Raw genomic sequence first — 24,881 nt, forward strand, 5'->3', positions numbered from 1 at the left:
TTGGACCTTGGACCTTGGTTCGATTCAATTGCCTTGAGATAACTATGACCTGGATGAATGAGAATATCCACAGGCATAGTAGAATGGAAATATCACTCCAGATGTGTTGTTTTTTACACTGAGAAGGTTGTTGTGTTTTACTTTCATAATCAATTTCAATTACCCAGTGTGTAAGTTTTCAAAGTGAGAACATTGTGAAAGGAGTAACATACAAATCTGGACCAATCTGAGCTGAGCCAGGCCTCTCCCAGCTGTCCATTGGCCTTGTGTGCCCTCCACCTTCATCTCCTCTTTAATCCCCAAAGCCTCTCTCTCGCTCTCCTTTCCTCCTTCACAGCCTGTGCCCCTTATCTACTCCACCCGCTCTATCAGTTTCTCTCTCTTTCCATTCCTCTCCAGAGCCACATGCCTTCCCCATTGCGAGGGCGTCTCGACAGCGTCACTCACCATGGTGCCAGTGTTCGTGCCTCCCTCGTCCTCTTGCTCTCCTCTCACACAGTTTGTCCTTCTGGCCTGGTGTTTACAGAATCGGCCCCGTTGAGAGATGATGGCGGAGGGAATGAAAAAAAACAACAGAGAGGGATGGAGAGAGATGAAGATGAGAGCAGGTGAGAAGCTTTAGGAAGTTGTAAACATTACTTTCTGGAAAATCAGTGGAAAACAAGGCTACAAATATGGATACCAAATTACAATCTGTATCTAGGATTTCGGGGGATTTATTGGCAGAAATAGAATATAATATAATAAATATGTTTTCTTTAGAGTATAATCACCCAAAAATAAGAACTGTTGTGTTTTCCTTGCCTTAGAATGAGCCGTATCTCCACCTAGGGAGCAGGTCCTCATCTACAGAGACCGCTGTTGCACCTCCATGTTTCTACAGTAGCCCAGAACGGACAAACCAAACACTGGTTCTAGACAGAGCTTTTTTTTCTTATTTTTGGCAGCCACTGTAGGTAGAAGCCTACATATTCTCACTCCAACCTCATCACATATTGACGTCTGGTCATGGACTTTCCACGTCCACATAGAACATGCAAGGTACCCTGGATGCGTTGGTTGTTGACATTCTGGGACACCATGTCAACTTCTGCCTGTTACATGCATTGTACACTTCTGTTTTCACATGAAAAATGAATGTTTAGGATTAGGCAACAAAAACAAGTGGTTAGGTTTAGGAAAAAAGAACAGGGTTTGGCTTTAGAATCTTACAGGGTGTGAACACTGCTCTCTCGGGTGAAAGTCCGTGTTTGTTGGACCCATCCACCACCCCTTCCAAGCCTTAACTTTCATCCTTGTCCCACTGTGTTTCCCCCTGATGCTGCTGGGTGCTGTTAAACTATAACGGCAACCAGCTGTGTATCATGCCAACATTTAAGGACGCCTTTTTTCGTTGGTTTCTGATGCTGCAAGTCTCTGCCCAACTACTTCGGAGTGAGACTGAGCTCTAGAAGCCCCTCTGAGACATGTGCGTCAGGAAGTAAAATGAATTTTTTCAAAATGAAACTGCTTTATTCAGTGTTTCCATGGGTTTAAATCACAAGGTCAGTTTTTTTTTGAAGTTCAGAGACCTTTGCCACTCCTGATAAAACCTCCTGAACGTATGGATGTTAAGTTATCAGAGAAAAAAGGTGAGCACACATTAGCATGTGCTGGGCTAGCCACCTGTCTCTAGCATTGAAGAAACACTGATGTGTAATGTTCACTTCTTTATTCAGTGTTTTTGCTGATTTAAATTACTGCATCCACTTGTTCAGCAGTGGAGGAGACAGTTCAACCTGAACATCTGGATCAGGAATAAGGTGAGTTCACAAGTTACCACTGAAAATAGGTGAGCACACAATTGCTGGATGAGCGACCCATCTGAGACATGCCGAACAGCATTGGAGACACACTGCTTTGTAACATGAAACTGCTTTATTCTGTTTTTTTTGGAATTCTGCGGATAATTTGGCTCCTGGTAAAAACACCTTGAACAATGAACACTGAAGGAATTCTAACCAGGAGAAGTTTCAGCTGGCTGCAATATGCAATTCTCACTGCTAGATGCCACTAAAGCCCCCTAAATCTCACACACTGCACCTTTAAACAGCTACTTTATGTTTTTCCTATTAGCACATTAAAAACTACAGACACACACATTCTGTCTCCATGAGGCCACATGCTCATGTCATCCTCCTTTAAGCTCTTGAAGGTTTAGATGTACATGTTAAGAGTGCTGTAGCACTGAACCAAATTATCACTATTCTGTTTGGAGAAAATATGATCCAGCTTTGTCAAATTGCTGCTGAGCTCTAACATGCTTTAATCTGTATTACTTCCCACTTCCTAGAATAGATATTCAAGGTCATCCAAGGTGTCCTCAGCCTTGTCAGGCTACATCAGGCCTGTGTTTATAAATGTGTATGTGTCTCTACTCACCAACCAAGCCAATAGCATGCAGCCAAACATGCTCATCACTGTCATACACATGATAAGTCTGGGTAGAGTCTGTCCATCAGGCCAGGTCGCTGGTGGCTCAGAGAGCTCTCAGGATCAAGGTAGATGCATGTTGCATGTTTCTTTGTGTGTCTTGCATTGCCACACATTTGCTCTCCTGACAGTCAAGGTCACCTGATAAATCCCTCATCACCTACTTTACTGGGAGTCAAATCAGCCGTTTCCTCCAACCCCCTCATCTTTTCTGTCCATGCCGATTCTCCCAATCCCTCTCCTCTGCCTCTATTTTTAACCAGCTTAGCAGCATTGAAGGCATGAGAGGTTTATTCTGTGCCGTCTTCCTCACTCATTACCTGGCTACCGATTCACAAAGTCTGTTAATCCCATAATGCTGCAACTGCACAGATCACTGCTAGTTTACAGCAAAGTAACACAGTGAAGCGTGAGAACAATTTCCCTTCATGACTACTATAACGCTTTTTGATCCTCGAAAAATACTTTAAACTAACTTATTGAATCTCAGTGTCTCCTCTTTGTCTCTCTGTACGTCTAAGTACTCCATTGACAGTGTGTGCATTCCCACCATACCAGTGTAACATCCCTTCGATCAATACACACAGAGCCATTAGAGAGAGTAACAACTCCGGCTGGATTCCCAGATCATATCTATTGATCCAGGCGTTTATATAGTGGGTATCTTAATGTACATTGCAAAGTCAGCAAAGGATACTGCAGCTCAATTAAAATTAGAATCAATAAATAAATAACAACGCTCACAGGAGCCATCTTTGGAGTGAAAGTCAGAGTTATCATGTTGGTTTGAGCAGTGAGTTTTCAGATTTTCTGCGGAGTGAGTCAACCTTGGTTTAAAGCCTTGAATGGCTTTCGGTTGCAAAAAACATTATGTCAGCAGTAAACCCTTTACACATTCAGTTCTTAGAATCCCCCGTCTACCTGTGTGATCAGCATACAGGCAGGGAGCAAACTGCAGAGTCATGGTGAGCTGCTACTCAGGCCTCACCTTCATCTGCAGTACGAGAGGCGAATCTGCACCAAACCTGCCTCATTCAGGACACTGCTGCACTCCATACCCAGTTAATATGGATAAGCTGCAAGACACAAGCAGTTTGAACATATGAGTCAGTGGTGCAGGGAGGTGGTGAATGTACTCTTTATATTCTGCATCCATAAGACTGCACATTTTGGCTCCTTTGGTGCAGTCTCAGTGATGGAAATGAATCACGGTGATTTAAAAATGGCCCTCTTCTAGTGCCAGCCGACTTTTTCATGGACTGTGAGTACGGGATTGGAGGAAATGCAGCTCAAGATAGAAACAGATGAGTCAGACATGAGGGGAGGAAGCAGGGAACAAGTGCCTGCCACTATATCAGGTGAGCTAAAGCCTCTTGCTGTTTCAGCCTTTAAAATCTAGAGCCCTCACATGGACATCTGTAGGTACTGCAGCTGCAGTCTAACTGCAGTTTTGTGTTTATACTCTCCCTTATGATTTACTGATAAATGTAGTGAAGAGACAATACTTACTCTTAAATGAAGCACCCATGTCTCCCAAAATATTCAGATGTAAGCACATACTAGTCATGCATGTGACTCTCTGTAGTGCTGAACCCTCCTATAATATCAGTCCATACTGCTACCGTGTGGTGAAATAGAGGAATTACAGCTGAGGTGAAAAGTATCTGCAGCTGCAAAGAATGAAGGGATTAATGTCTCTGATCACAGTTTAAATGTTTATTGAATCAACTGACAAAATGACTTTAGAATATAATTCAAAATAAAACAAAACAGATTAAAATCAACATCATTCAGCAAAAAAGAAAATAGATCACATTTCTCAAAAGGCGATTTGATACAATACACTGGTTGGCACTAACACATACAGAGAGACACCTTTGGATTTATGACGGAGCAGACAAATTTCATACTAAGTATTCTTGACCTGTTTAACCCTTGACCCTGATAATGGACGGACATATCAGTATACTAGCAGGCTCTGTGTCTGAACTCCATAAAGAACTATCTAATCCTCCACTAGAGAGATGAATTGCCACAGATTTCATGGACATAATCCAGATTTATCCTAATCCATCTGAGCATGCCGGTAGGCAAAGTGAAAAAAAAAAAACAGGCACAAAAGTTTTTTAAAGTAACAGATATCCCAGAAAAATACATCACTGAGGCCTCTCATTGATTGAGCAACTGAGAAGTGTTCTGCTATGGTTTAAAGAAAGGATGCAAGTAACAAAACAAGCACGTTACAGTTATAAGGCTACAGGCTAATCAAGTTCCATCCGTCAGTAGCTATAGACAGGTTATGTTCCCTTTCATTTGAGCTGTGCCGAGCGTCACTGAATTTTCACACAGAAGGCAAAGATGCAAAAAAAACACAAAATGATCTATTTAAATCAAACATTAAGACAAAAATAGTATTCCTGCAGCAGTTAACCCCCTCACTGCAGTTTAAACCCTGATGTCATCACAGTCTGCGAGTCTCTGTGCTGCCTGATTAACTGCAGCTAATAGCTTCTCCACAGGGTGCCTGTTTTACACCGACTTCATGCCAGCTGGGTTTGTAAACCAACCGCAGCAGACAGATACAACCAGACAGAGGCAACATGTAATACCCGCACATTGTGCTTCTCCTAACCTATGCATGTGAGTAACCACAATGTGTCTGATAGCGCGACATTCAATAATGCAAGGCTGTTCAGTGTTAAAATGTGCTCACGCTCATGCAACGCAACAGTGTACTTAAAATGTGTTCATGTCCTGTGATGCTACATTTACACAGAGCACATGGCATTTAAAACAACAGTGTCTTCGACTTATCTACAGTTTAAGAATAACAGTTTCATGATATCCCTGTAGCTGCATGATACAGCTGTGAATATAGTACAGTAACAACATTTTATATCTTGCTGGCTCAAGCTGATCAGGGTTTAAAAATGATGAAATTCTCTAAAGGAGCAACAAACAGCTGAACCCGATTATTTCATAGCACAGACCACACACACAAATATCCTCTGACAAAATAGCAAAAACAGGAAAATTCATAGCTAAGCATAAAATTCACATTCACAAGTCCTCACACTTTGCATTCACAGACTTCTATCTATCTCTTTCTCATGTGAGACTGCAGAAATGTTCACTCACCCAGTCATGCACTCACACATATTTACATACAGACACACACGCCCGCCTCCTCTGTGTCTTCTCACACAAACATGGCAGGCGATACAAAGCTGTCCCCGCGGTTGACATTGGGGCCCTGATGATAGTCCTGGGGGTCGCTGTCAGTGCGCATGTAAGGAGGCGGGACCTCGTTGTTTCCCGGATCATCCCAGCCTGAGGGGGCAGCAGAGTAATAGTGCGCCCTGTCGTCTCCAGCATAATCATCATTGTCATCATGGTAAGCATCCAGGTCCTGCCAGGAAAGCAGTAAAGATGTCATCCTTCATGTATGATGACATTTCTACCCTGGTGAATCAATAGTACATACTGTGTCTCTACTCAAGACTCATTCTACTAAGCCTCTGGTGCACAGTGCGTTTTTGCACTCAGGTTTTCTTTGATTAGTTTCTGAAAGGCGAAAACATGATACAGCAGTTTTCTTTTAAGGTAAAGATGTATCTGCCTCTGATGGTTTGAATTTGAACTGCTCAGTTATTGATATCAAATGAATTGTTTAATGCTCCCCCGATGCTGATGAGTAAAATTTTGGAAAAAAAACAAAAACAAGTACTGCATCACTCCGTCACATTTTGGCAAAACCTATTAAGTGGACCACTGTTATTTTGTCCTCCTCAAACTAATCAGTGTTTTCCTAAAACGACTGCAGCTGTGCAGTGACACACACCATTACCCAAAGTTTTATCAGACTCCAGTCAGTGGTGTCTGAAATTAGCCTGTTTCCAGACCCCTGATTTGCTAAATGGCCTTTGAGTCTGAGCATCAGGCTGATCTGAGATACTCTTGTGTGAAACAATGAGAGTGCAGCTCTCCCACAATCCTCCTAATTTCAGTGGTGATGGGATACTGAAAGGGTAAAAATAAAATTAATTAAATACACACCTTATTTAGCCATGAATTCATAAACTGGCTACAGATGGAATAAATGAATGTTGGTTATCTGAATGTGGAGTTTTTTAATGAAACTTTTAAACCCTTAACCGCAGTGTTGCCTTAATCATCTTAAAATAGAATTCAAATGTATTACACTTCGAGCAACATGCAAAGCTTTAATTAAACACTGCATAATAATTAAGGTCTGCATTATTTAAAATTTGTTTGGTGTTACATGACAGTGTATTCTAGGGTGTTTGCTCCCTCTGTGAAGTGATGTTTCTGCAGGCTGACAAGACTTGGCTGCAAAACATATAATAACATGGATGAATCAAAAACAGGACATCTACAGGGATCAGACACTTAAATTTAATGCTTTTTAAGATGTTTTCAACATCATTTTTAATCAAATTTAAGGTTGACTGTTGGACAAAATCAGCATTTTCTTATTAAAAGTAAGCCATACATGTATGTGGTATCATACAGAGGTAGGTTTTATGTAGAAATATTGTTATTAGAGTGAGTTAGGTTGATCTAAATTTTACCAACAGGTAAGCACGAGTATAAAGTATTAGGTTCAGTGGCAGGTTTAAAGATTTGTAATATCACAAATTTGGACTTTTACACAGAAGAGCTTGATTCAATTTGACAAAAAGAAATTAAAATATGGTTGAATTAAATTAGATAAAGCATCTGTGGCAATTAAGACCTCACAAATTCAAATTTAAGATTTTTTACCAACATTTTAAGGCCTAAAATTGAATTTAAGACTTTATAACGACCTTCAGACACCCAGCAAAAGCACAGAAGTGGTTGTAATTAATGAATAAAAAACAGAAACAAACTCTGACACCATCTTGTTAATGGTGAGATAAAATGTTTTTGTGAATAAAGCATGGCATAGTGAAGGAGAGCTGTGTGACATGTTTACATGTTGGTAGAAACTCACACTGGTCCACACTGAGCTGTGCATTCTCAGTTAGAAAAAACATAATGAATAATGTACATCTTACTTGCAGTACATGGAGTGTATGTCACCTCTGCATTTTTAACCAACATGTTCTCTTACCGTGACTGGCTCGGCACTCTGGGTGGAGTAGTATTGGTCCTGCAGCGGTCTGTCCTCGGTCATTGGGACATTAGTTGTGTTTGGTTGCTGAGGACACACACATCAGATATTTTATAACATATAATCGAATCTGTTAACGTTGTCTTGTGTAGAACAATGTGACACTGTTGTCTGGTTTATTATACTGTGTTGCAGGCTTTTGTCGATGGTGTGACTCACTCTGTTAGCGGAGCTCTCGGTCTTCTTAGGGGGAGGGGGCTTGTACTTGGGTGGACCACTGAAACACAAAAACACACAGCTGACCAGTGAGCCACAAAAATATGAGACATGCAGCGTGGCATTTCATCTAATGGACCAATTTACAGAACAAACATTCAGACATGAAAAAATAAAAGTGAGGTGAACTGAAGTCATCCACACTCATTCAAACAACAGGACACAAAAAGACACTCACTCTCCGTTGAGTTTATTGTTGCGGTGTTTGCGGTACATCGCTATAGCTGTTCCAATGATGGCCAAGAGTACTATGACTCCAATGATGGCTCCTACAATGCTGCCTGTTGTGGCACCCTTCATTGGAAGACGAGTCCCTGGAAAAAGACGAGAAGAAGAAAATACAATTAGACAAGATCAGGGGTCTCATTTATAAAACAATGCGTAGGATCTACTCTAAAAATAACAATCAGGCTTCCACCTCACCATCTGCATTGCCAGTTTCATGTCTCCAAAATGTTCCTAAGCGTGGGTCAAAGTTTCTCCCATCAAGTCTGATTTTATAGATCACAACTTCTGCGTGGGAAGTGACGTACGCCTCTTTCATGCCTCATTTTGTACGTATGCAAAGTTTATAAATGATACCCCAGAAGTGGATGTGAATTTTCTCTTTAACTGGAGGGCACTGCTAAAGTCTAATCCATAACACAGCCTTACATTTTAGATAATAACGCAATAGTTTACAACCTTTATGGCCTTATAAACCCTCAAAATAAATCGACTCAGAGCCTCTTATCACTTGTTGTATACTGCTATGTCAATAAATTGTGAGGAGTTCCATCAATGATTCAGATTGTTACATTCAACTCAGTGTTTTATGTCAGAGGAGGTTCAACTATCCAAAACTTCACAAGAAAAAGCAACAATTTCAGGACTGGTTTGACATTTTGGGAAATATGCTTCCCGGGTATTCGCTTTCTGGCGTAGGGTTAGATAGAATATACCACTCTCATGTCTGTTTGTTAAATATGAAGCTACAACCAGCAGCCTGTTAGCTTAGTGCAAAGATTTAAAACAGCTTGTCTGGTTCTGTCCATCAGTAACAAAATCTTCCTCCCAGCACCTCCAAAGCTCACTCATTAACATGTAGCATCTTGTCTGCTTAATTTATACCAAAAGATATGTTTTAAGAAAGTTATGGGCTGGATTATTTATTACCTGCTATCCTGGAGTATTTGCTAGTTGCCTGGCAACAGTCAGAACCAATAGATATGAGATAGGTATCGATCATCTCGTTTCATTTTTTAAAAGTAGAACAAGAAGAAGGCCATAGGAGGAGGCTAAAGCTTTGGGAATGCAAATTTTCCTAAGAAAAACAAGACTGTAAGCAACGAAAAAAAGGCAATATAGTGAGGGGAAATGCCAAACAAGGGTGAATTTGGGATCTGCTTTTACGTTCACTGGTGAGCATGCTTACTGTTTGTAAGCATGATCACTGGTGAGCATGCTTACAAACAGTAACCGAGAATCCTGCATAGCACACCTTTAAGAACCCCAACGCTCACTCACTCACAGTCAGATAAAGTTGAAGCAGAACTATGCTCCCTCATCTTTCCTATTTTGTTCATTAGTATCCAGAACTGGACACAAGAACAGCGCTGGGCTTTGAAGCCAGTTTGACATCATAGAATTACAACTTCCAGGTCCGTCATGTGATGCTATGGGCCATAAGAAGAGTTTTCCCATAGACTAACATTGTAAAAGAGACCCCTGTAAATAAGCGATAACATTGTTTGGAAGGGCATGAACTTCCCTGTACAAACACTTAAGTAGCCCTTAACAGCCAAACCCAGAGTTATATTCCTACTGTCACTCATTACAGTGAGCCTGAGACGGAGCAGGTAGGAGGATGGGTTAAAGGAAATTCTATTCCATGGCTGCAGACGATTTGGGTAAGATTCAGAGGGGGGGAAGAGTACTAGAATATTGTGCTCAAGTAAAAGCATAAGTACTTATGTAAGAGTTAACTTAAGTATAAGTAAAAAGTAGGTCAGTTAAAATGTAGTTACTGCGTTCAATTTTTAAAAGGGAAACCGGGGATGGCAACTTTAGGCTACAAAATACATTGCAATAAATGTCTATGTACACACTAGTAGAACGACATCAGCAACACGACCCCTTATGTCCCAACCAACAGTAAATTCCATTTCTATAGAGGGCAACCTGTACAAAGCTACAGCTGATTATAAATCAGTTCAGCCTTACTATAATAAACCAGAAGAGACAAAACTCAGACAAAAACGGCCGACAATAAATAAAAAAATCTATAAACACCAGCAGCGAGTGCAGCAACATTAAGCTACAATAATTAAATAACCTGACACTTCTCATAAAATCACATGCAGCCGAGCAACTCTCATAAGAAAGAACAAGGTCCTGCCTCCACTGTTGTTTGCAGTTGTCTTATACGTTATTCATGCAAGCTTTAGATCCCTTAGATTTCTCTTGTGACCTCCTGTAAGGGCCCTGCCCTCCAGGTTGGGAGCCTCTGATTTAACAAACATTAATTAAAAGAAATATAGAGCATGACTGCATGTTAGATAAGTTAATTTACTCCACACTGTCAGACCCATGACTAAGGGTGGCCTCAGAAAAAAGAGACTCAGTGATGAGGATGACTTTATAAATGTGTGTGTGCGTGTGTGCGGTGACGACCAATGCTGAAGTACAAAGAGGGTCTTGATTAGAGCGTTGAGTCACATGGGTGATTAAGATGAACCAGAGGAATCATGCAGAGGTTCCACTAATGAACCATGACCACACTGAACATGAGCCGACACACACAGCGCACGCACGCACACACTCTGTGTTTACGGAAGGTGCAACCCGGCTCATTATCCCCCCCCCCCCCGAAATCCCAGGAGATTATGCTAATGAGGGGGCGTTAAAGGGCAGAGAGGATCTGAAGCTCATTTGATGAGAACAAACTCTGGTCCTCGTAATTGGAAGGGTCATGATTGAATGTTGTTAGTCCTCTAATTACAATTCTCCTCTAACAATAGACTACTTTGAATATGTTCTAAAATAATTTTCATTCTTTCGCACAGGCAAAATTGTCCCAATGATCATCTCTTTCTTCGCCACTCATTATAGCCGAACACATCATCTTTCACCGTTGGCCCAGGTTGTACTCAAGCTTTGGTTTTCCTCTCCCTTATGCTTTTTGTGATGCCAATTCATAAAGCCCGTATTTGGAGGTCTCTGTGAACCATCTACACAATGGACTTCACAAACATTAATTTCGAAAAGTGAAAACAAAATGAAAGACATGACATTTAAGAGAAAAAAAATCAAAGACAATCTGAACCTTCAATATCAAAAGCACAATATGCACCTTAATCTGCAGAGTCAGAACGATAATCACTGAGCTTTCCAGCTCTTTCAGCAATGAAACAAAAGGATTCCCTGGATATAATAAATAGAAAATCTTCTTTTGATGGGGTGAGCTGAGTTAATTATGTTGTTTGGATTTATTCTGTGGGGTACAAATAAGTTTTCCATTGTTTTTTCCCCCAGCGCTGAAAAACCAACATGTGGTGCCCTCATTGCATCTAAAGTAGTTTTCTGCTTCTGGAGGGACACAAACTGCCACGGCCCTAATACATGGAATATGTGTTTTATTTACACTGTGTGTTTCATTCTCAAGTTTCAAAACAAATATGAATTATACTTTTGCACTGAGTACCGTCTACGTATTATAAGAACCACAGTAGCTTTGTTAGTAAGGCATGCTCTGTATAAACTGGATTTGAATAACATGTATTGCACAACAGGCTGTGTTTTTGTCAGTATTCTAATACAGTGCGAGTATGGTATGGGCCTACATATAGTAGATTTAAAGCTGGGGTAGGCAGTTTCATTTTGGCATCCTTGGACACAAATCCCATAATTAACTTTGAGCATTTTGTCATTCAAGTGGACTGAGCGTAAACTACACTTCTGCACCTGCTCTTGGCTCTGTTTTCAGGACTCTAGTTCCTTATCCGCTGTGAGGGTCCAAAGGACAGAGGGATGTTGTATGCTGTAAAGCCCTGTGAGGCAAATTGTGATTTGTGATATTGGGCTAAATAAAATTGATTGATTGATTGATTGATTGATAGTCCGTGGAGACTTTGGCCAATCACGAGTCATTTCAAAGAGAGGGCGTTCCTATTGGCTGTTCTATAAATGTAGATGCATGTGCACATCCCTTTGGCGATAGCCTGATTCAATGGTGGAAAATCCTGCAGAGAAAGTTGCTATTCCACCATTGGCAACAACTGCCTACACTGCACAGCAATCCAAAAAAGGAAAATGTACTTATCAAAAAGAGTCTGGCGAAAACAAGATAACACGTTTAAATAACAGCAAAGCCTTTCAGAGACGGACAGAAAATGCTGCTAATAGCTTAGCTTTCTGCTAACCGCCACCCAAAGGTTCACAGCTGTGGCTTCATGTTCATTTTTATGTCAGTCTAGCTAACATTAGCCAGAGCCTCGAAACACAGTGTGTTCTCAGCCTCGCTCCCCCCCAGATGGGGAAACAGTCCACAACGGTGTAGGGCACAGGAGGACGTTGGGGTGGCTAACCTTAGCTTGCTAATTCTTGTCTCATTTGTGGTCTGATAAACAGAGAGAGAGCAGGGCAAGGAGGAGCTGAATGGATTAGCTGCAGCTCTACAATGAAATAGGATTAAATAAATTAATGTATGGGAAACACTGGGTTAATGTATGCACATGCACATGGATGTGCCTGTGGTTGCATTGTGGGAGGGGCTTAGGTCATTTCCAGATTTCTGCCTGTCCCAGCTTTCACATAGAAACAGCATAAGTGCATTAAAAACAAAATTGAGTTTTATATAAAGATAGTTGATTGAGAGTAGTACCAATAATAAACAACTGTAATAATACTGTGATGCTGTAAACATCACCCAAGGCCAGATTTACAACAAAAAGTTTATTGATAATTCCTGTAATAAATAGAGGAGGACAAGCAACTATTATGCCAGAGGAAAAAAAAATCAGGCTCAGCTCAACTGCAGGAAATGAAAGCTAATTATTCATGCAACAGTCCGAATCTTAAAAGTGTCTAACAATGAGCTTGTAAAACATACTTTTGTTTCAGCTCGCCCATAAAACTCAGACTTTGGGTTATAAAAGAACAAAGAATGTGAACTTTAAAATGAGCAATGCTAAATAATTAGTCAGATTTTTTACAAGGACTGTCATGAAGGAGTGTGGAGAACATTTTACTGTGGCATTTTCAAAGTCTCTATGGTTCTGCGGAGGGATGTTTTCCATTAAGCAATTTCATGGGCATTGAAGGGTAATTTGCATAGAAAAACACAGACATATAAAAGGCCGGGGTGTCTTCACAAAAACTGAAGCAACAGAGACAGACTGGATGTGATTTAGTAGCAGGCACTTAGGCTCTATTAGATTACCAACTGTTGCAGCTGAAATTTAGCATTTACTCACATGAATTCAAATGTATGCCGTGTAAACCATCTGCCACATGGTGGTGCTGTGTCGCTTTAAAACCAAAGCACCAAACGCTACGGGGCACATTCATTCTAAACCTGATACCTGCCCGGTCTTTCTAGTGTTTTTGTGTTACTGCTTCCTCATTCCAATGCCGTGTCTGTTTATCATCACACCGCTCGCTCCCTCCTCCATTTTGCCTCCTGGGATTTTTTTTTGAAACTCTATAGGAGCACCCCCCCAGCCTCCCCTCTTCTTTTGCTTTATCTCACAGGCATCATTATCCAACCAAAGTCATTTTCACTCAGGAGGTTTCAGGTAGAAAGCTGTTCCTTCCTCTCCGATAACCTCTGATAGAGAAGAGCGAGCTGCAGGAAAAGAAGCCAATTTTAAGGATTGAGGTGGCGGTGCTTGTGTGTGAATGACTTGACTCGAGAGCGTGCCCTCTGTGTTGGCCCTGGACACCAGCCATGTCTTGCACTAATGAAACATCCCAGACAGAGGGGAGAGAGAGGAGTGTGTGTGTGTGTGTGTGTGTGTGTGCGCCCGCTAGCCCTGTTTAAATCCCCGCAGCTCTTTGCCAAGGACATACAACCAGACATGCACTTAACCCACACATATAGAGTGCATCAAGGCCGTAAACCAGTGCAAACACAAAATACACACTTGCGCACGCGCTCACACGATGTTGTATTAAGAAGCAGCTGGCATCCTCTGCTGTATCCTCATCACTCAGTCTGACATCTTTACACAAACACACTGGTCTGCAGCGTGCCCTTTGCCCTGCTGCCGTTCCTTTCCAGACAAACATCACATGCATCCACAAATACACATCTACATACATGAGAACAGACACAAAAACAAGCACAAAATAACAACAGGTTTTATTGGAGAGTAGTTCTCTATACCCAGTCTGACCGTGTGCTGTTTTTTTCTTTACTGTGAATGCGAAGATGGTCCAAACTCAGTTAAAGGTCAGCTCCATCTCTGTCAGCAGATCAATGCAGGCCCTTCCAGTCAGATACACATCTATCCCTTCCTATATGTAAGCCCTCCATTGCTCACCCTTGCCTGCCTGGCCAAGCTAGTCAACCATAGACCACCACTCTCCCACGGGGCACAGAGGGGGGAGGGAGGATGGAGTGGGAGTGCAGGAAGAGGAGATGAGCCTGGATGGTTGGCTGAAACTGTCTGAAATTACCCCAGACCCACTTCAGCAAGTTGGAAATACCACCAGAATCTCTGGAGCTTTCAGATGCATGGCTGGATACCGGCCGCAGTGGCGAGAGTTTTTTTTTCGGTATTACCTTTGTTCTCTTCATTTCTGTCTCAAAATACTTTACAGAGGGGGGAAGAAAAAAAAATCAGGAGACAGATCAGCACTCCTTGAAAAACTTAGCGCATATGAGTCACTGACAGGAAAGCTGAAATGGGGAGAGGTGCTCAGTGAAAGAGGATTCGTTGAGAGATGAGTCAAGTTGAGATGACGGGGGTCCAAACAGAGGAGTTTGGGTGAGTGACATTCAGGAGAGAGGAGGTGAGAAGAGGCAGATCAAAAGAGGAAGAGAGGGTGAGGGGAGCAGGAAGAGCCAAGTGAGATGGAGGCTGTGATTAAGACGCTGGCTTCAGATAAGTACAGAGGGATTTCCCGGCTGCTGCCTGCAACTGGCTGATCACTCACTGAGGGGATGAAGGAGCGAGTGGGGAGACAAAGATCTCACATCCCTCTCTTTTCCACTCAATCCCGTGTTCTCTCCTCCTGTGTGTTTACGCCTCTCCCTGAAGGGATTAAGGTTAACATGCCGTCCTATCCTCAGCATCCCAGCACAGGCCGGGCTTTCGCTGCATTTATCTCTGCCTCCTCCCCTCTCCTTCCATCCATCCATCCCTCCTTCACTCCCATCATCCCTCTTTCCTGTCATCCTGCTCCATCGCCGGTGTAATTTGGGATTCGCTTGTTTGGCCCGGTAATACGACAGCGCAAATCTGCAGCGTCTCCCTCTGCATCTCTTATCTCCTGTGCCTAACGAGTAGAGATAAGCCTGTTTTTATTACCCTTCCTGACCTCTTCCACAAATCTGTGCACACACACAGGCACACACACCTACAAATGGATGCCTACTAGCCAACCTTAAAATCAGAAATCTCTATCTCTTCCAGAGTGCTGTAGACCCGTTGGAGAAAAGGTTGACATATACATGTGGTTGGTCTTGGCTTAAGAGATTAGCAGACCACTGGTCACTCAAAAAACAATCCTACTGTAGGTGATGATCAAATTCATTCCTGATTGGTTAGCTTGACTTTTTAAAAGGGACAGTTGACCAAAATATCCAAAGCCTGAGGTGTCCTGTTGGCTCAGCAGGCCGTCGTCTTCCCACACATGATGGTGACGTGTGGGACTGTCCCGCCTGTGAATTTTGCTGCACGTCATCTTCCCCTCTTTTCCTCCCACACATCTTTTAAGTCACTCTCCAGTATGCTTTTTAGTAAAGTGTGAAATGTCTATTTAATTATATAAATCCACAGCGTTTGATCACTCCAACACCATTAATGTCTTTGAAGGAGCAAACATTTTTTTTTTTTGATTTGGTATTCCCTTTTAATATTGGCAAGTTTTTCTTTGTTGTTTTTTAAGATGTCAGCGGAAACTTTAGTTTCAGCAACGAAAATCGAGCCTTTTGAACTCGAGCTGAGACACGAGTTACGGCATCGCCTGGGACAGGAAAACACAAGGCTACCGCGGTCACACAGCAGAGTGCCTGGAGATGAGATTAGGACCGAATGAATTGATGGCCTCTGAAAGAGATTAAGATAAAGAACAGTACATGTAATCTCATTGCTCACTAAGAGAAAAGAGGAATCCTAGCCTTTAGATTCTGAGGTTAACTTGGTAAAACACACACACTATCCATCTATTGACACAGGCTGAGCTGTGCGTACACCTGCCAAACGTCTCTCGTAATACAGTAACCCAATAATCAACCGTGTAGATAACTGCACAGAATGGAGTGAGAAGAATATGAGAGAGAGTGAGAGGGAGAAGGAGTGAGCAAAAATGGGCAGAAAAAGTAAGAAAAAAAGCTTGTGGCTGTACTCAGAGGGTACATACATGAGCTGCAGGCCCGAACACACACACACACACGCGCACACACACTTAAATTATTCACAATCAATGCCAGTGCTACAGAGTTGAGTGCTGCAGCTACCTCTGACATTAATTTTATGGCAGTTGAAGACCCGCTACACCCACTATCACAATCACCGTCGCCATCACTGTCATTTACTATTCAGCTGCACTCATGATGCAATTACAATTCATTTCAGCACAAAACAAATCACATCAAATGGATTGCGCTTGTTCGGACAACATGACCAGCTTGAACGGCTCTGGGAGGACAGATTCTACTGATGTGACTGAAGGAAACGCTGACTGAATTTCATGTGTGTGTGTGTGTGTGTGTGTGTGTGTGTGTGTGTGTGTGTGTGATGCTGTTGCCAGGGTTTTTTGGTTTGGGCAGATCAGTGATGCTGGTCATTTCTAATCTACTGTGATTCCAGAGCTCAACCTCATGCATTTCAACTGTCTGAGGATTAAATTCATGTCAGTGACACTGCGTCTGAGTGTACATACTGTGAGTGTGCGTGTGAGGGTGTGTGTGCATGCGTTGTGACATTTTAAAAAGCTGTGTGGTGGTAATGTGAAAACTCTGTTTGGTGTGTGTGTGTGTGTGTGTGTGTGTGTGTGTGTGTGTGTGTGTGTGTGTGTGTGTGTGTGACGCTGCTCTCCCTCTCTGGGGAGACAGTGTGTTCCCTGCCACAGTGCATCAAAGCACACTCAGTTGCCTTGGGAGAAGGCAGGAACTCACTCTCCCTCCCTCCCTCTCTCCTTCTCTCCATCTCATCCCCCTCTCCGTGCCTCCATCATCCCCTCCCCGCCATCTCCCTCTCTTTCTTTCGCTCTCTGACAAGGTCGCTGTTCGCCTCTTGCTGTCTGTCTGTCAATATTTACAGTCCACTTTACACTGGCACTGAGGTGGTCGGCTGCAGCCAGCGGAGAAAGCGGGGTTGCATTAGCCAAATGTAGCTGTCTACTCAGGACATGAATGATCTGTTGTACTACAAGCAGCACTCTGGTTCTACTTCTTTCTCTCTCTCACACACACACACACACACACACAAACAAGGGTGGGAGGTAACAGGTAGAGCTGGAAACAGCTTAACAGAAGAGTAACAAGTGCTCAAAAAGCACAGGTCAGACTATCATCACATCCATGGGAGCGCATTAAATGTCTAAACCCATTTTAGCACTTTTAAATATCAAACACATTAAGCTAATTATGATACATTACACAACCGTACGAAAATTAAAGTGGTAGTATTAAAATGCTACATGCTGTATATCGAACATACTGTTTATTTTTATGACTGTACTTTACTATAAATTCTGTAATAACTCAGAATAATCGTCATGATATTTACACAAATTATTCTACCTTCTATGCTCTGATTCATAGAGGACTACCTCTAGGTGATGATGTTCGTAGAGGTTTGTAAAACGCTGTGGTAAAATAAGTCTCTCATTTCAATTATGAACGCAATCTTTTTTAACATAATTGTTGAAAGCATTAACACAATGTCATTACTAATTAATTAACCTACATCATGATATGTAAAATGTACAAAATCACATGACAAAACAAACTGCAGCTCGATGAAAAAAATGTTATGCACCAGCCACCAGCCACCAGCCAACTGCTGGTAAAATATGCAAGTGGCTGCTAGATTTGCTTCACTCACCAGCCAAAAAACAATGGGAATCTCTTGAGTGGCTGCTAGATTTTGGAATCCACCTGCCACAGTGGCAAGTGGACAAAAAAGTTAATTTCCAACCCTGGATGCACATGTGAAAAAAAACAAAACAATAATGAATTAATTCAATTTTTAATTGCCACTGACTCGGTAACATGAAACAGAATTGTGCAAAACAAGAAAACAAAATCATCACACTATTCCACTAAAAGTGAATAAAACATAAGAATGATTTTTTTCCTGGCACTAAAAAATTGTGAGTAATAGTGAGACATTTTAAAAAAAAAACATAACTTATTTGCTTTCTTGCTGGCAGTGAGATTTAACGATCAATAGCACTCTCATGTCTGTGTGTTAAATGGATAGTTTGGATCTTTTGAGGTGGGGTTGCACTTATCCATAGTCAGTGTGTTACATACAGAAGCTGTCGGCTGGCACGCCCCCCAGTTTGGAGAAGCAGGCAGGAGTACAGCCATGGAAGCTAATCAATGTACTGCTGTGGAGGGGGGCAGCAGCAAAATTAATTAAAAAAAAAAGTCCCACCAATTACAAAGGAATATCAGTTTAAGTGTACCCTATATTAAGAATATTTTAGCGCTTTACCTTGCTGTGAGACAGCCCTTTCCGACAGGAAAGTGAAACCTCGCAGAAAACGAGAGCTGCTGGTCTACGACTGCCTCGATCGGTTAGTTTGCCTATGTTATTGTATGACTTTAGTGAATCCGGCCTAACCCTTTAAACAACCACATGTACAGTAGGCTAGAGCTGCACAATTTATTGAAATATTATCGAAATTGCAATATGGCCGAGTGCAATAGCCACATCGCTGGAGCTGCAATTTTTTGAAGAAGGTAAAATATGTCACAACATACCATTATAAATAAAGCATTGTGGTGCTACAGAGATGCCCCAGCCTAAAAATCATATTCTAGACATGAGGGAATGTGCTTGTTTGGTACAGACCTCAGGAAAAAAATAAATGAAATAAAATTTGAAAATCACATCATCACTTTTTTACCTCCACCAAGGAGGTTATGTTTTCGCCAGCGTTAGTCCGTTTGTCTGTTTGTTTGTCTGCAAAATAACTCAAAAAGTTCTCAATGGATTTTGATGAAATTTTCAAGGAAGGCTGATAATGGGACAAGTAACAGATGATAAAATTTTGGTGGTGATCGGTTGAAGCGAAGTGGATAAAATAATAGAATGGCGGGAAATCCAAGCTGCTTGGCGGAGGTCTGCGCTCTCCGAGTGCTTTCTAGTTTTATATATATTTTTTCAGTGAAAATGAAATATCATGCAGCCCTACTGTAGACAACACTTTGACTACCCAACCCACTTCAAACATCCAAGGGTAGCGATTAGCTTAGCTTAGCATGAAGACTGGGAAGAAGCTACCCTGGAAGTAAAAATAGTACACCTCTAAAGCTCACAAATTACAATAAAAAACTCAGCTGTCTAATCTGTACAAAAACAGGGAAGTGAAATGTAAAAAACAACAAATAATAGTTTTACAGTAAGTTACGTGCTGTAACTATTATAATTCATCTCTATTTTTCATCTTCCCAGCACCTCTGTGAAGGATCTGGTGACAAGTTTCTGGGAAGTCACTGCACCCGGCCAGGTCACACCCCAAAAAAACACCACAAGCTCTCATTTTTACATTTGTGTTTTTGTTCAGATTAAATAAACAAGATATAATGTGTTAATTATTGAGCTTCAGCTGCTTTTCACGTTTAGAAAGAGCCAGGCTCGCTGTTTTCCCACTGCTTCTCGATGATAAGATAAGCTATTCACATCTTGGCTTTACAGCTCCATACTTAGCGTATAGACTTGAAATCTGTTTGATCTCCTCTTCTAAGCCTCTGCAAGAAAGCCAATAAGCATACTTTCCCAAAATGTCAAACTGTTCCTGCAGTAAGAGCCAAAGTGAGAAATTCAAAGAGCATTTCAAAAAGCAGCAGGTGTCCTACGTTACAGTGTGACACACAGGAAAATGTGTTTGTGTGTAAACCTGAGAGTAACCAGGCTATTATAGTAATCTCTTAGATCACATTACAGATTATAGGATGAGGTAACTAGCAGCTAACCTGCTCACCAAAGGGAAATACTGAAATTCACAGCACACTACGTTGCAATCCGAGAATATCCAGCCACCTATTTTACCTCACAATGCCTTTAGGCCTCCCATCCATCTTCTCGCCCTGCTTTTTCTGCACTCCTCACCCCAACCCCCCACAGCACGCTCTCCTCCTCTACCAGTGTCACAGCGGCCTTGAGGCCAGGCAGTCAGGAGCAGCTGGTATGTTTACCTGCCCTCCTAACCACCGCTAACCTCTGGCTAGAAGGGACTCTCACCTCATTACCCACAACTCAGCCACACATACAACCTAAAAGTCCGCTATCCTCTTAGATTTCTCCCTTACTGCCAGGATGCCACACTGTAATAGCCTGCGTGTACCGCAATCAGTTCAGCAGCCTGGTGCACAGAAATGTTAGATATAATGAGAGGGGGAAAAAAAAACCATTACGTCTAGGACTTGGCTACCGCTCCTTTCCTCCCTCTTTCTCTAAAACGTGGAGTCAGTTCATTCGTTCCTCTCAACTCTCGCCGACTCACATGAGAGTGTTCTTCATGTCGCCCTCCTACCAAGTTCCTCACATAGACTGCCAGAGAGGAAACAACGCACAGAGGAAGAGACAGAGATGGCGAAGGAGGGAAGACAGTGTAGAACATATAGGAAAAGAACACAGAACTAAGAGAATAGAGGATTCAAGCTGGAGGGTGGAGAAGTAGAAGACGTGTAGGAGGAGGGAAAGAAATCGAAGTGAAAAAGTATGGCACAAGAAAAGTCGCAAATGTCCCACTCTTTCTGCTTGATAGCGTATAAAACTAATGATCCTCGTGCAGAAATTGTTGTGGGTTCCTTTTTTGTTGGGATAATGATTTCCTTTCAAGTGTTGTTTACTGTGTTTGTACCTGCTGTATTGTTGACCGCAAAGTAGGCAGCCTAAAAGAGCCTCGCACGGAGTCCTGAGAGTGCCATAGCAGTAATAGACCCCATCTCTCCCTCAAACTGCCTCTCATCAGCAACTGATTAATGACACACAGAGCCATAATGGCCCTGCGTGCTCTCCACATTCATTCACTTTCCTCTTCATCCCGTGCCCCCGGAGAGAAACCACAACAATGCGAGCTGTCGAGACACCCAAAAACTACGCTCTCGCCGAAGTTGAATTCAAACCCTCATTAAGAAAGACGTATCCTCCATTGCCATTCAGTTATGCATTGCCACTGGGAGCGGTGGACAGCAACAATAGAATACGTAAGAGATGGGAAGGTGAAGAAGAAAGCGTTCAGAGTTCAATTTATCTGAATGGGAATAAAGAATGGTTTCATCAGTGTTTAAATGCGGTTGATTGGCTGCTTGGCGAGGATGGTGAATTATGCATTGGCAAAAAGGATGCAACCTATATTCTGACATGAGATGTACACACACACACTCACTACACACATTCACTACACTTCAAATCAGTCTTTGCCTCTGGATATAAATCCAGGGGAAAAAAACAAACTGCTGCTGGAAACCAGAGATGTGTACCGAAGTTCATCATAGTTTCTGTTGCACAGCTTTGTCAACCGTAACATCACGCTGTAACTCACTGGCTAGTGTCTTTTAAAGTGCAAAAACAAACACATGCAGCATGTGAGCATGCCTGCTGGCGGGGACGCATGCATCAAGGCCTTGCACAAGCAGGAGAGCACAAGTGCACACAGACATCAACATCCAAACTGATGCACTTTGTAATGCATGCGCACAGATGCAAATATTCACATTTATGGACATGCTTCAATCTTCACCAGTCACGGATGAAAGATATCAACTTGCCGTACACACATCAAACGACATTACGCCAAGTAGCCGCCATTAAAACCCTTCTCAGCATCAATAATGAACAAATCCATCTACATTCTCATCCTCCACCGTGTATTGAACGCGCTGAAGGCAACGCCACTGATTTCATTGTTCTAAACCCAAAATGGTTGCAGGCGCATGTAGTTTATTGGAAATGCTCTTTTATGCACATGTAAATATTCAGATATTACCAAACTCTTCAATCTCCTCCACCTCCCATTTTGCCTCTACAGATGCTCCCGCCCTCTCCTCTGTGCAGGGGCGTCTGTTTATCAGTGTGTTTGCGTGTGTGTTTTCACAGCAGAAGTATTTATGTTCAGTGTTTGAGAGTGTGTGGGGTAATCAATAGTGTTTCAGTGAAGGACACTTAGGAGCAGATTGGAGCCCAAATCCAAGCCAGCATGAAAGACAACATGACAGAAACACTTGCTGCTCGACCTGAAGGGGCTCAGTGTGACATCTACCCTGACTGTTGTCAAGAGCGCCGGCACACACGTGCACACGCCTTTACACGCGCACTTAGACACGCCTGTGAACCCGTAAGAGTATCTCCAAATACAGTTAAAGACATTTACACACTGCTACATCAAAGCAAGCAAACTAATGAGTTATTGACCAACAAGTTTACACACACACACACACACACACACAACACTGCACATCGCAATGCATCCATTCCATGGCTAACGGACGTGACTAGCGTCCTTGTCACAACTAAGCGGAGTGTGTTATAATGAGTGTGTGTGTACGTGTGCACGCCCTGCCTATTTGTGTGAGCGTGCGTGCATGCGCCGGGCTCACTGTGTGTACACAAGTCATTATTAGAGGTTTAGTGTGTGCTCACCAGCCAGTCAGGCTCCAGTCAGAGGAGTCAGCTTAAGGGCTCATAGCAGCTCCCTGAGGAGACACTAAATACCATCAGCCGTTTAAATCCATCCATGACCATTTTAAATATGCAGCACACACTCACTCCATTTTTAATAAGGGCTCTGAGCAAGACAGAGGGAGAAAAAAGGAGAGAGAAGAGAAGAGACAGACAGAGAGCAAGAGAGAAAAGGAGAGGGGGCAGAGTGAGGAAGACGAAGAGGGAGGAATATGAGGGGAAAAGGAGGAGAGCGGAGTCTGTTGCATTGATTTCTTGGCAGTTTGGCACCGGCCCTGATTCGCCTGGAAAAGCCACAGATGTGTCAGAGCCAGTTAGGCACGCCAGAAGAGAGGGAGCATACACACACACGCACACATAAACAAACACACATACCAAAGTCAGTCACATGCATGTACACACACAGCTCATGTGCAGACAGCATGTACACACACAGCCACGCAGAAATGCTTATAAATAGAGAGAATACATAGCGTGCACTCAGAGTGTCTAGTGAGGGTGTGTGGATTACAAAAGCACCTGTGTGAAAGCAGCGAGGGAGAGCCGGGGATGATGCAAGGGGTTTTGATGCCTTTCTGAGGAAAACCAGGCATTTCTCTCTGAAGGCAGAGTCAAAAATAGATACTATTACACACACCTAGATGGGCAGTAAATTTCTCCTTAATCCCTGGCTTAACTTAGCTCAAAAACCCGTCTGCTCTGCTCAGCTTTCAAAGCACACCTGACTGTGTGCGGGTGCATGCGCAGCCCAGCGGAACAGCAGGGAACAGTCGGATGTACATTTTGATCTGAGGGCGGATGAGACATTAGGATCAAAGTCGGGGACTGGGGAAAATCTACTGATCTTAGCTCTGAATCCATGAGCAACCTCCAGACAGACTACCTGATTAGATAGGCATTTGTGGCCCATATCCAGGAAGGTAAGTGAAGGGAATATTGATGATGAAGCCTGGGGCAGAAATGTATCCAGTTCCTCTTATGGCTCAAAATGGTACAAACTCATGTCAAGTTAAAAGGTTTGATTTCCATTAAGGTCACCCACACTACTGTAATGAAATTCCGTTAAATATTTGTTAGATTTATTAATTCAAAAAAGAAATATTTGAAAATTCATTTCCATTTAATCAATAAGAAATAAGCCCACATTTCCTATTTGCTATAAATAAACAGCAGCTGTAAAGCCTATAATTCTGCATTGACTCAACGCTGCACTATACGGCGTAGGCTCAGATGTATACCCTACACCATAGCTGAAAGCCATTTCCCTCAGTAGAAACAAAGCTTTTATTTAATTCTATATTACAGATAGTTAACAATAAATTGCGAAGACAATAAAAACCCCATGAAACAGCATTTTAAGTCTTGTGTGTGATTTATACGAGTGGAGGAAGGTCCACTAGCCACCAGGCTAATTTATGCAATGGGAATGTCAAAGGCTTATGCTAATAACATTAGCAGGTTTTAAATGTTGGGAAAACGTGTCTATCAAAAGCCAGCTGTTTTGACTGTGAGCCTGTTGAGTTATAAAGGAGCAGAATTTTGAACTTCTGCTTTATACTGTCTCTAGTTAGCCATATATAATATGTGTGTTTCATAGTGGAATTAATCAACTCTGAAGCTGCACTTCACAGAAACTCAGCACAGTGGCATAGAAACTTCATGGCCAATGGCATATCAGAGGTATAATTGCAAAGTGACCACAGAGTGACACAGACACATTACAACACAAGTATAAATGCTCACAACAACTATCAATTAGCCTTGAAGGTCAGGTGTGTAGGATTTAGGGGGATATATTGCTAGAAATGGAATATAATATGTTTTCTTTAGCTCCATCGTCACGGCCCTGTTGATGCTTCCACATCCAGACGTGTCCCCTGGATGAAACCTTTGAGCTTGGGGAAAAGGAAACAATCCTAAAACACCTCCCTACTCACCTGGTGCCACAAAAATCA

General features: G+C 42.3%; 1 protein-coding gene and 1 long non-coding RNA gene across 2 annotated transcripts in view; both read right to left on the reverse strand.

Annotated features, from left to right (window-relative positions):
- Positions 1 to 2,645, reverse strand: part of LOC126392232 (uncharacterized) — a 10,834-nt gene extending 8,189 nt beyond the window's left edge. Inside the window, exons 1-2 of the long non-coding RNA XR_007570156.1 lie at positions 2,422 to 2,645; positions 448 to 513 (exon numbers count right to left, since the gene is read on the reverse strand). This is a non-coding gene — a long non-coding RNA (uncharacterized LOC126392232). The remainder of the gene's footprint in view (positions 1 to 447; positions 514 to 2,421) is intronic.
- A 1,523-nt stretch (positions 2,646 to 4,168) lies between these two features.
- The window catches only part of si:ch73-22o12.1 (nectin-2), a 93,505-nt gene continuing 72,792 nt past the window's right edge, over positions 4,169 to 24,881 (reverse strand). Inside the window, exons 7-10 of the mRNA XM_050047423.1 lie at positions 8,043 to 8,178; positions 7,808 to 7,865; positions 7,589 to 7,675; positions 4,169 to 5,881 (exon numbers count right to left, since the gene is read on the reverse strand). Of these exons, the coding sequence (XP_049903380.1) occupies positions 5,672 to 5,881; positions 7,589 to 7,675; positions 7,808 to 7,865; positions 8,043 to 8,178 (491 nt within the window). The 3' untranslated portion in view covers positions 4,169 to 5,671. The remainder of the gene's footprint in view (positions 5,882 to 7,588; positions 7,676 to 7,807; positions 7,866 to 8,042; positions 8,179 to 24,881) is intronic.

The sequence above is a fragment of the Epinephelus moara genome, chromosome 6 (genome assembly GCF_006386435.1).
Source record: "Epinephelus moara isolate mb chromosome 6, YSFRI_EMoa_1.0, whole genome shotgun sequence".
NCBI lineage: Eukaryota > Metazoa > Chordata > Actinopteri > Perciformes > Serranidae > Epinephelus > Epinephelus moara.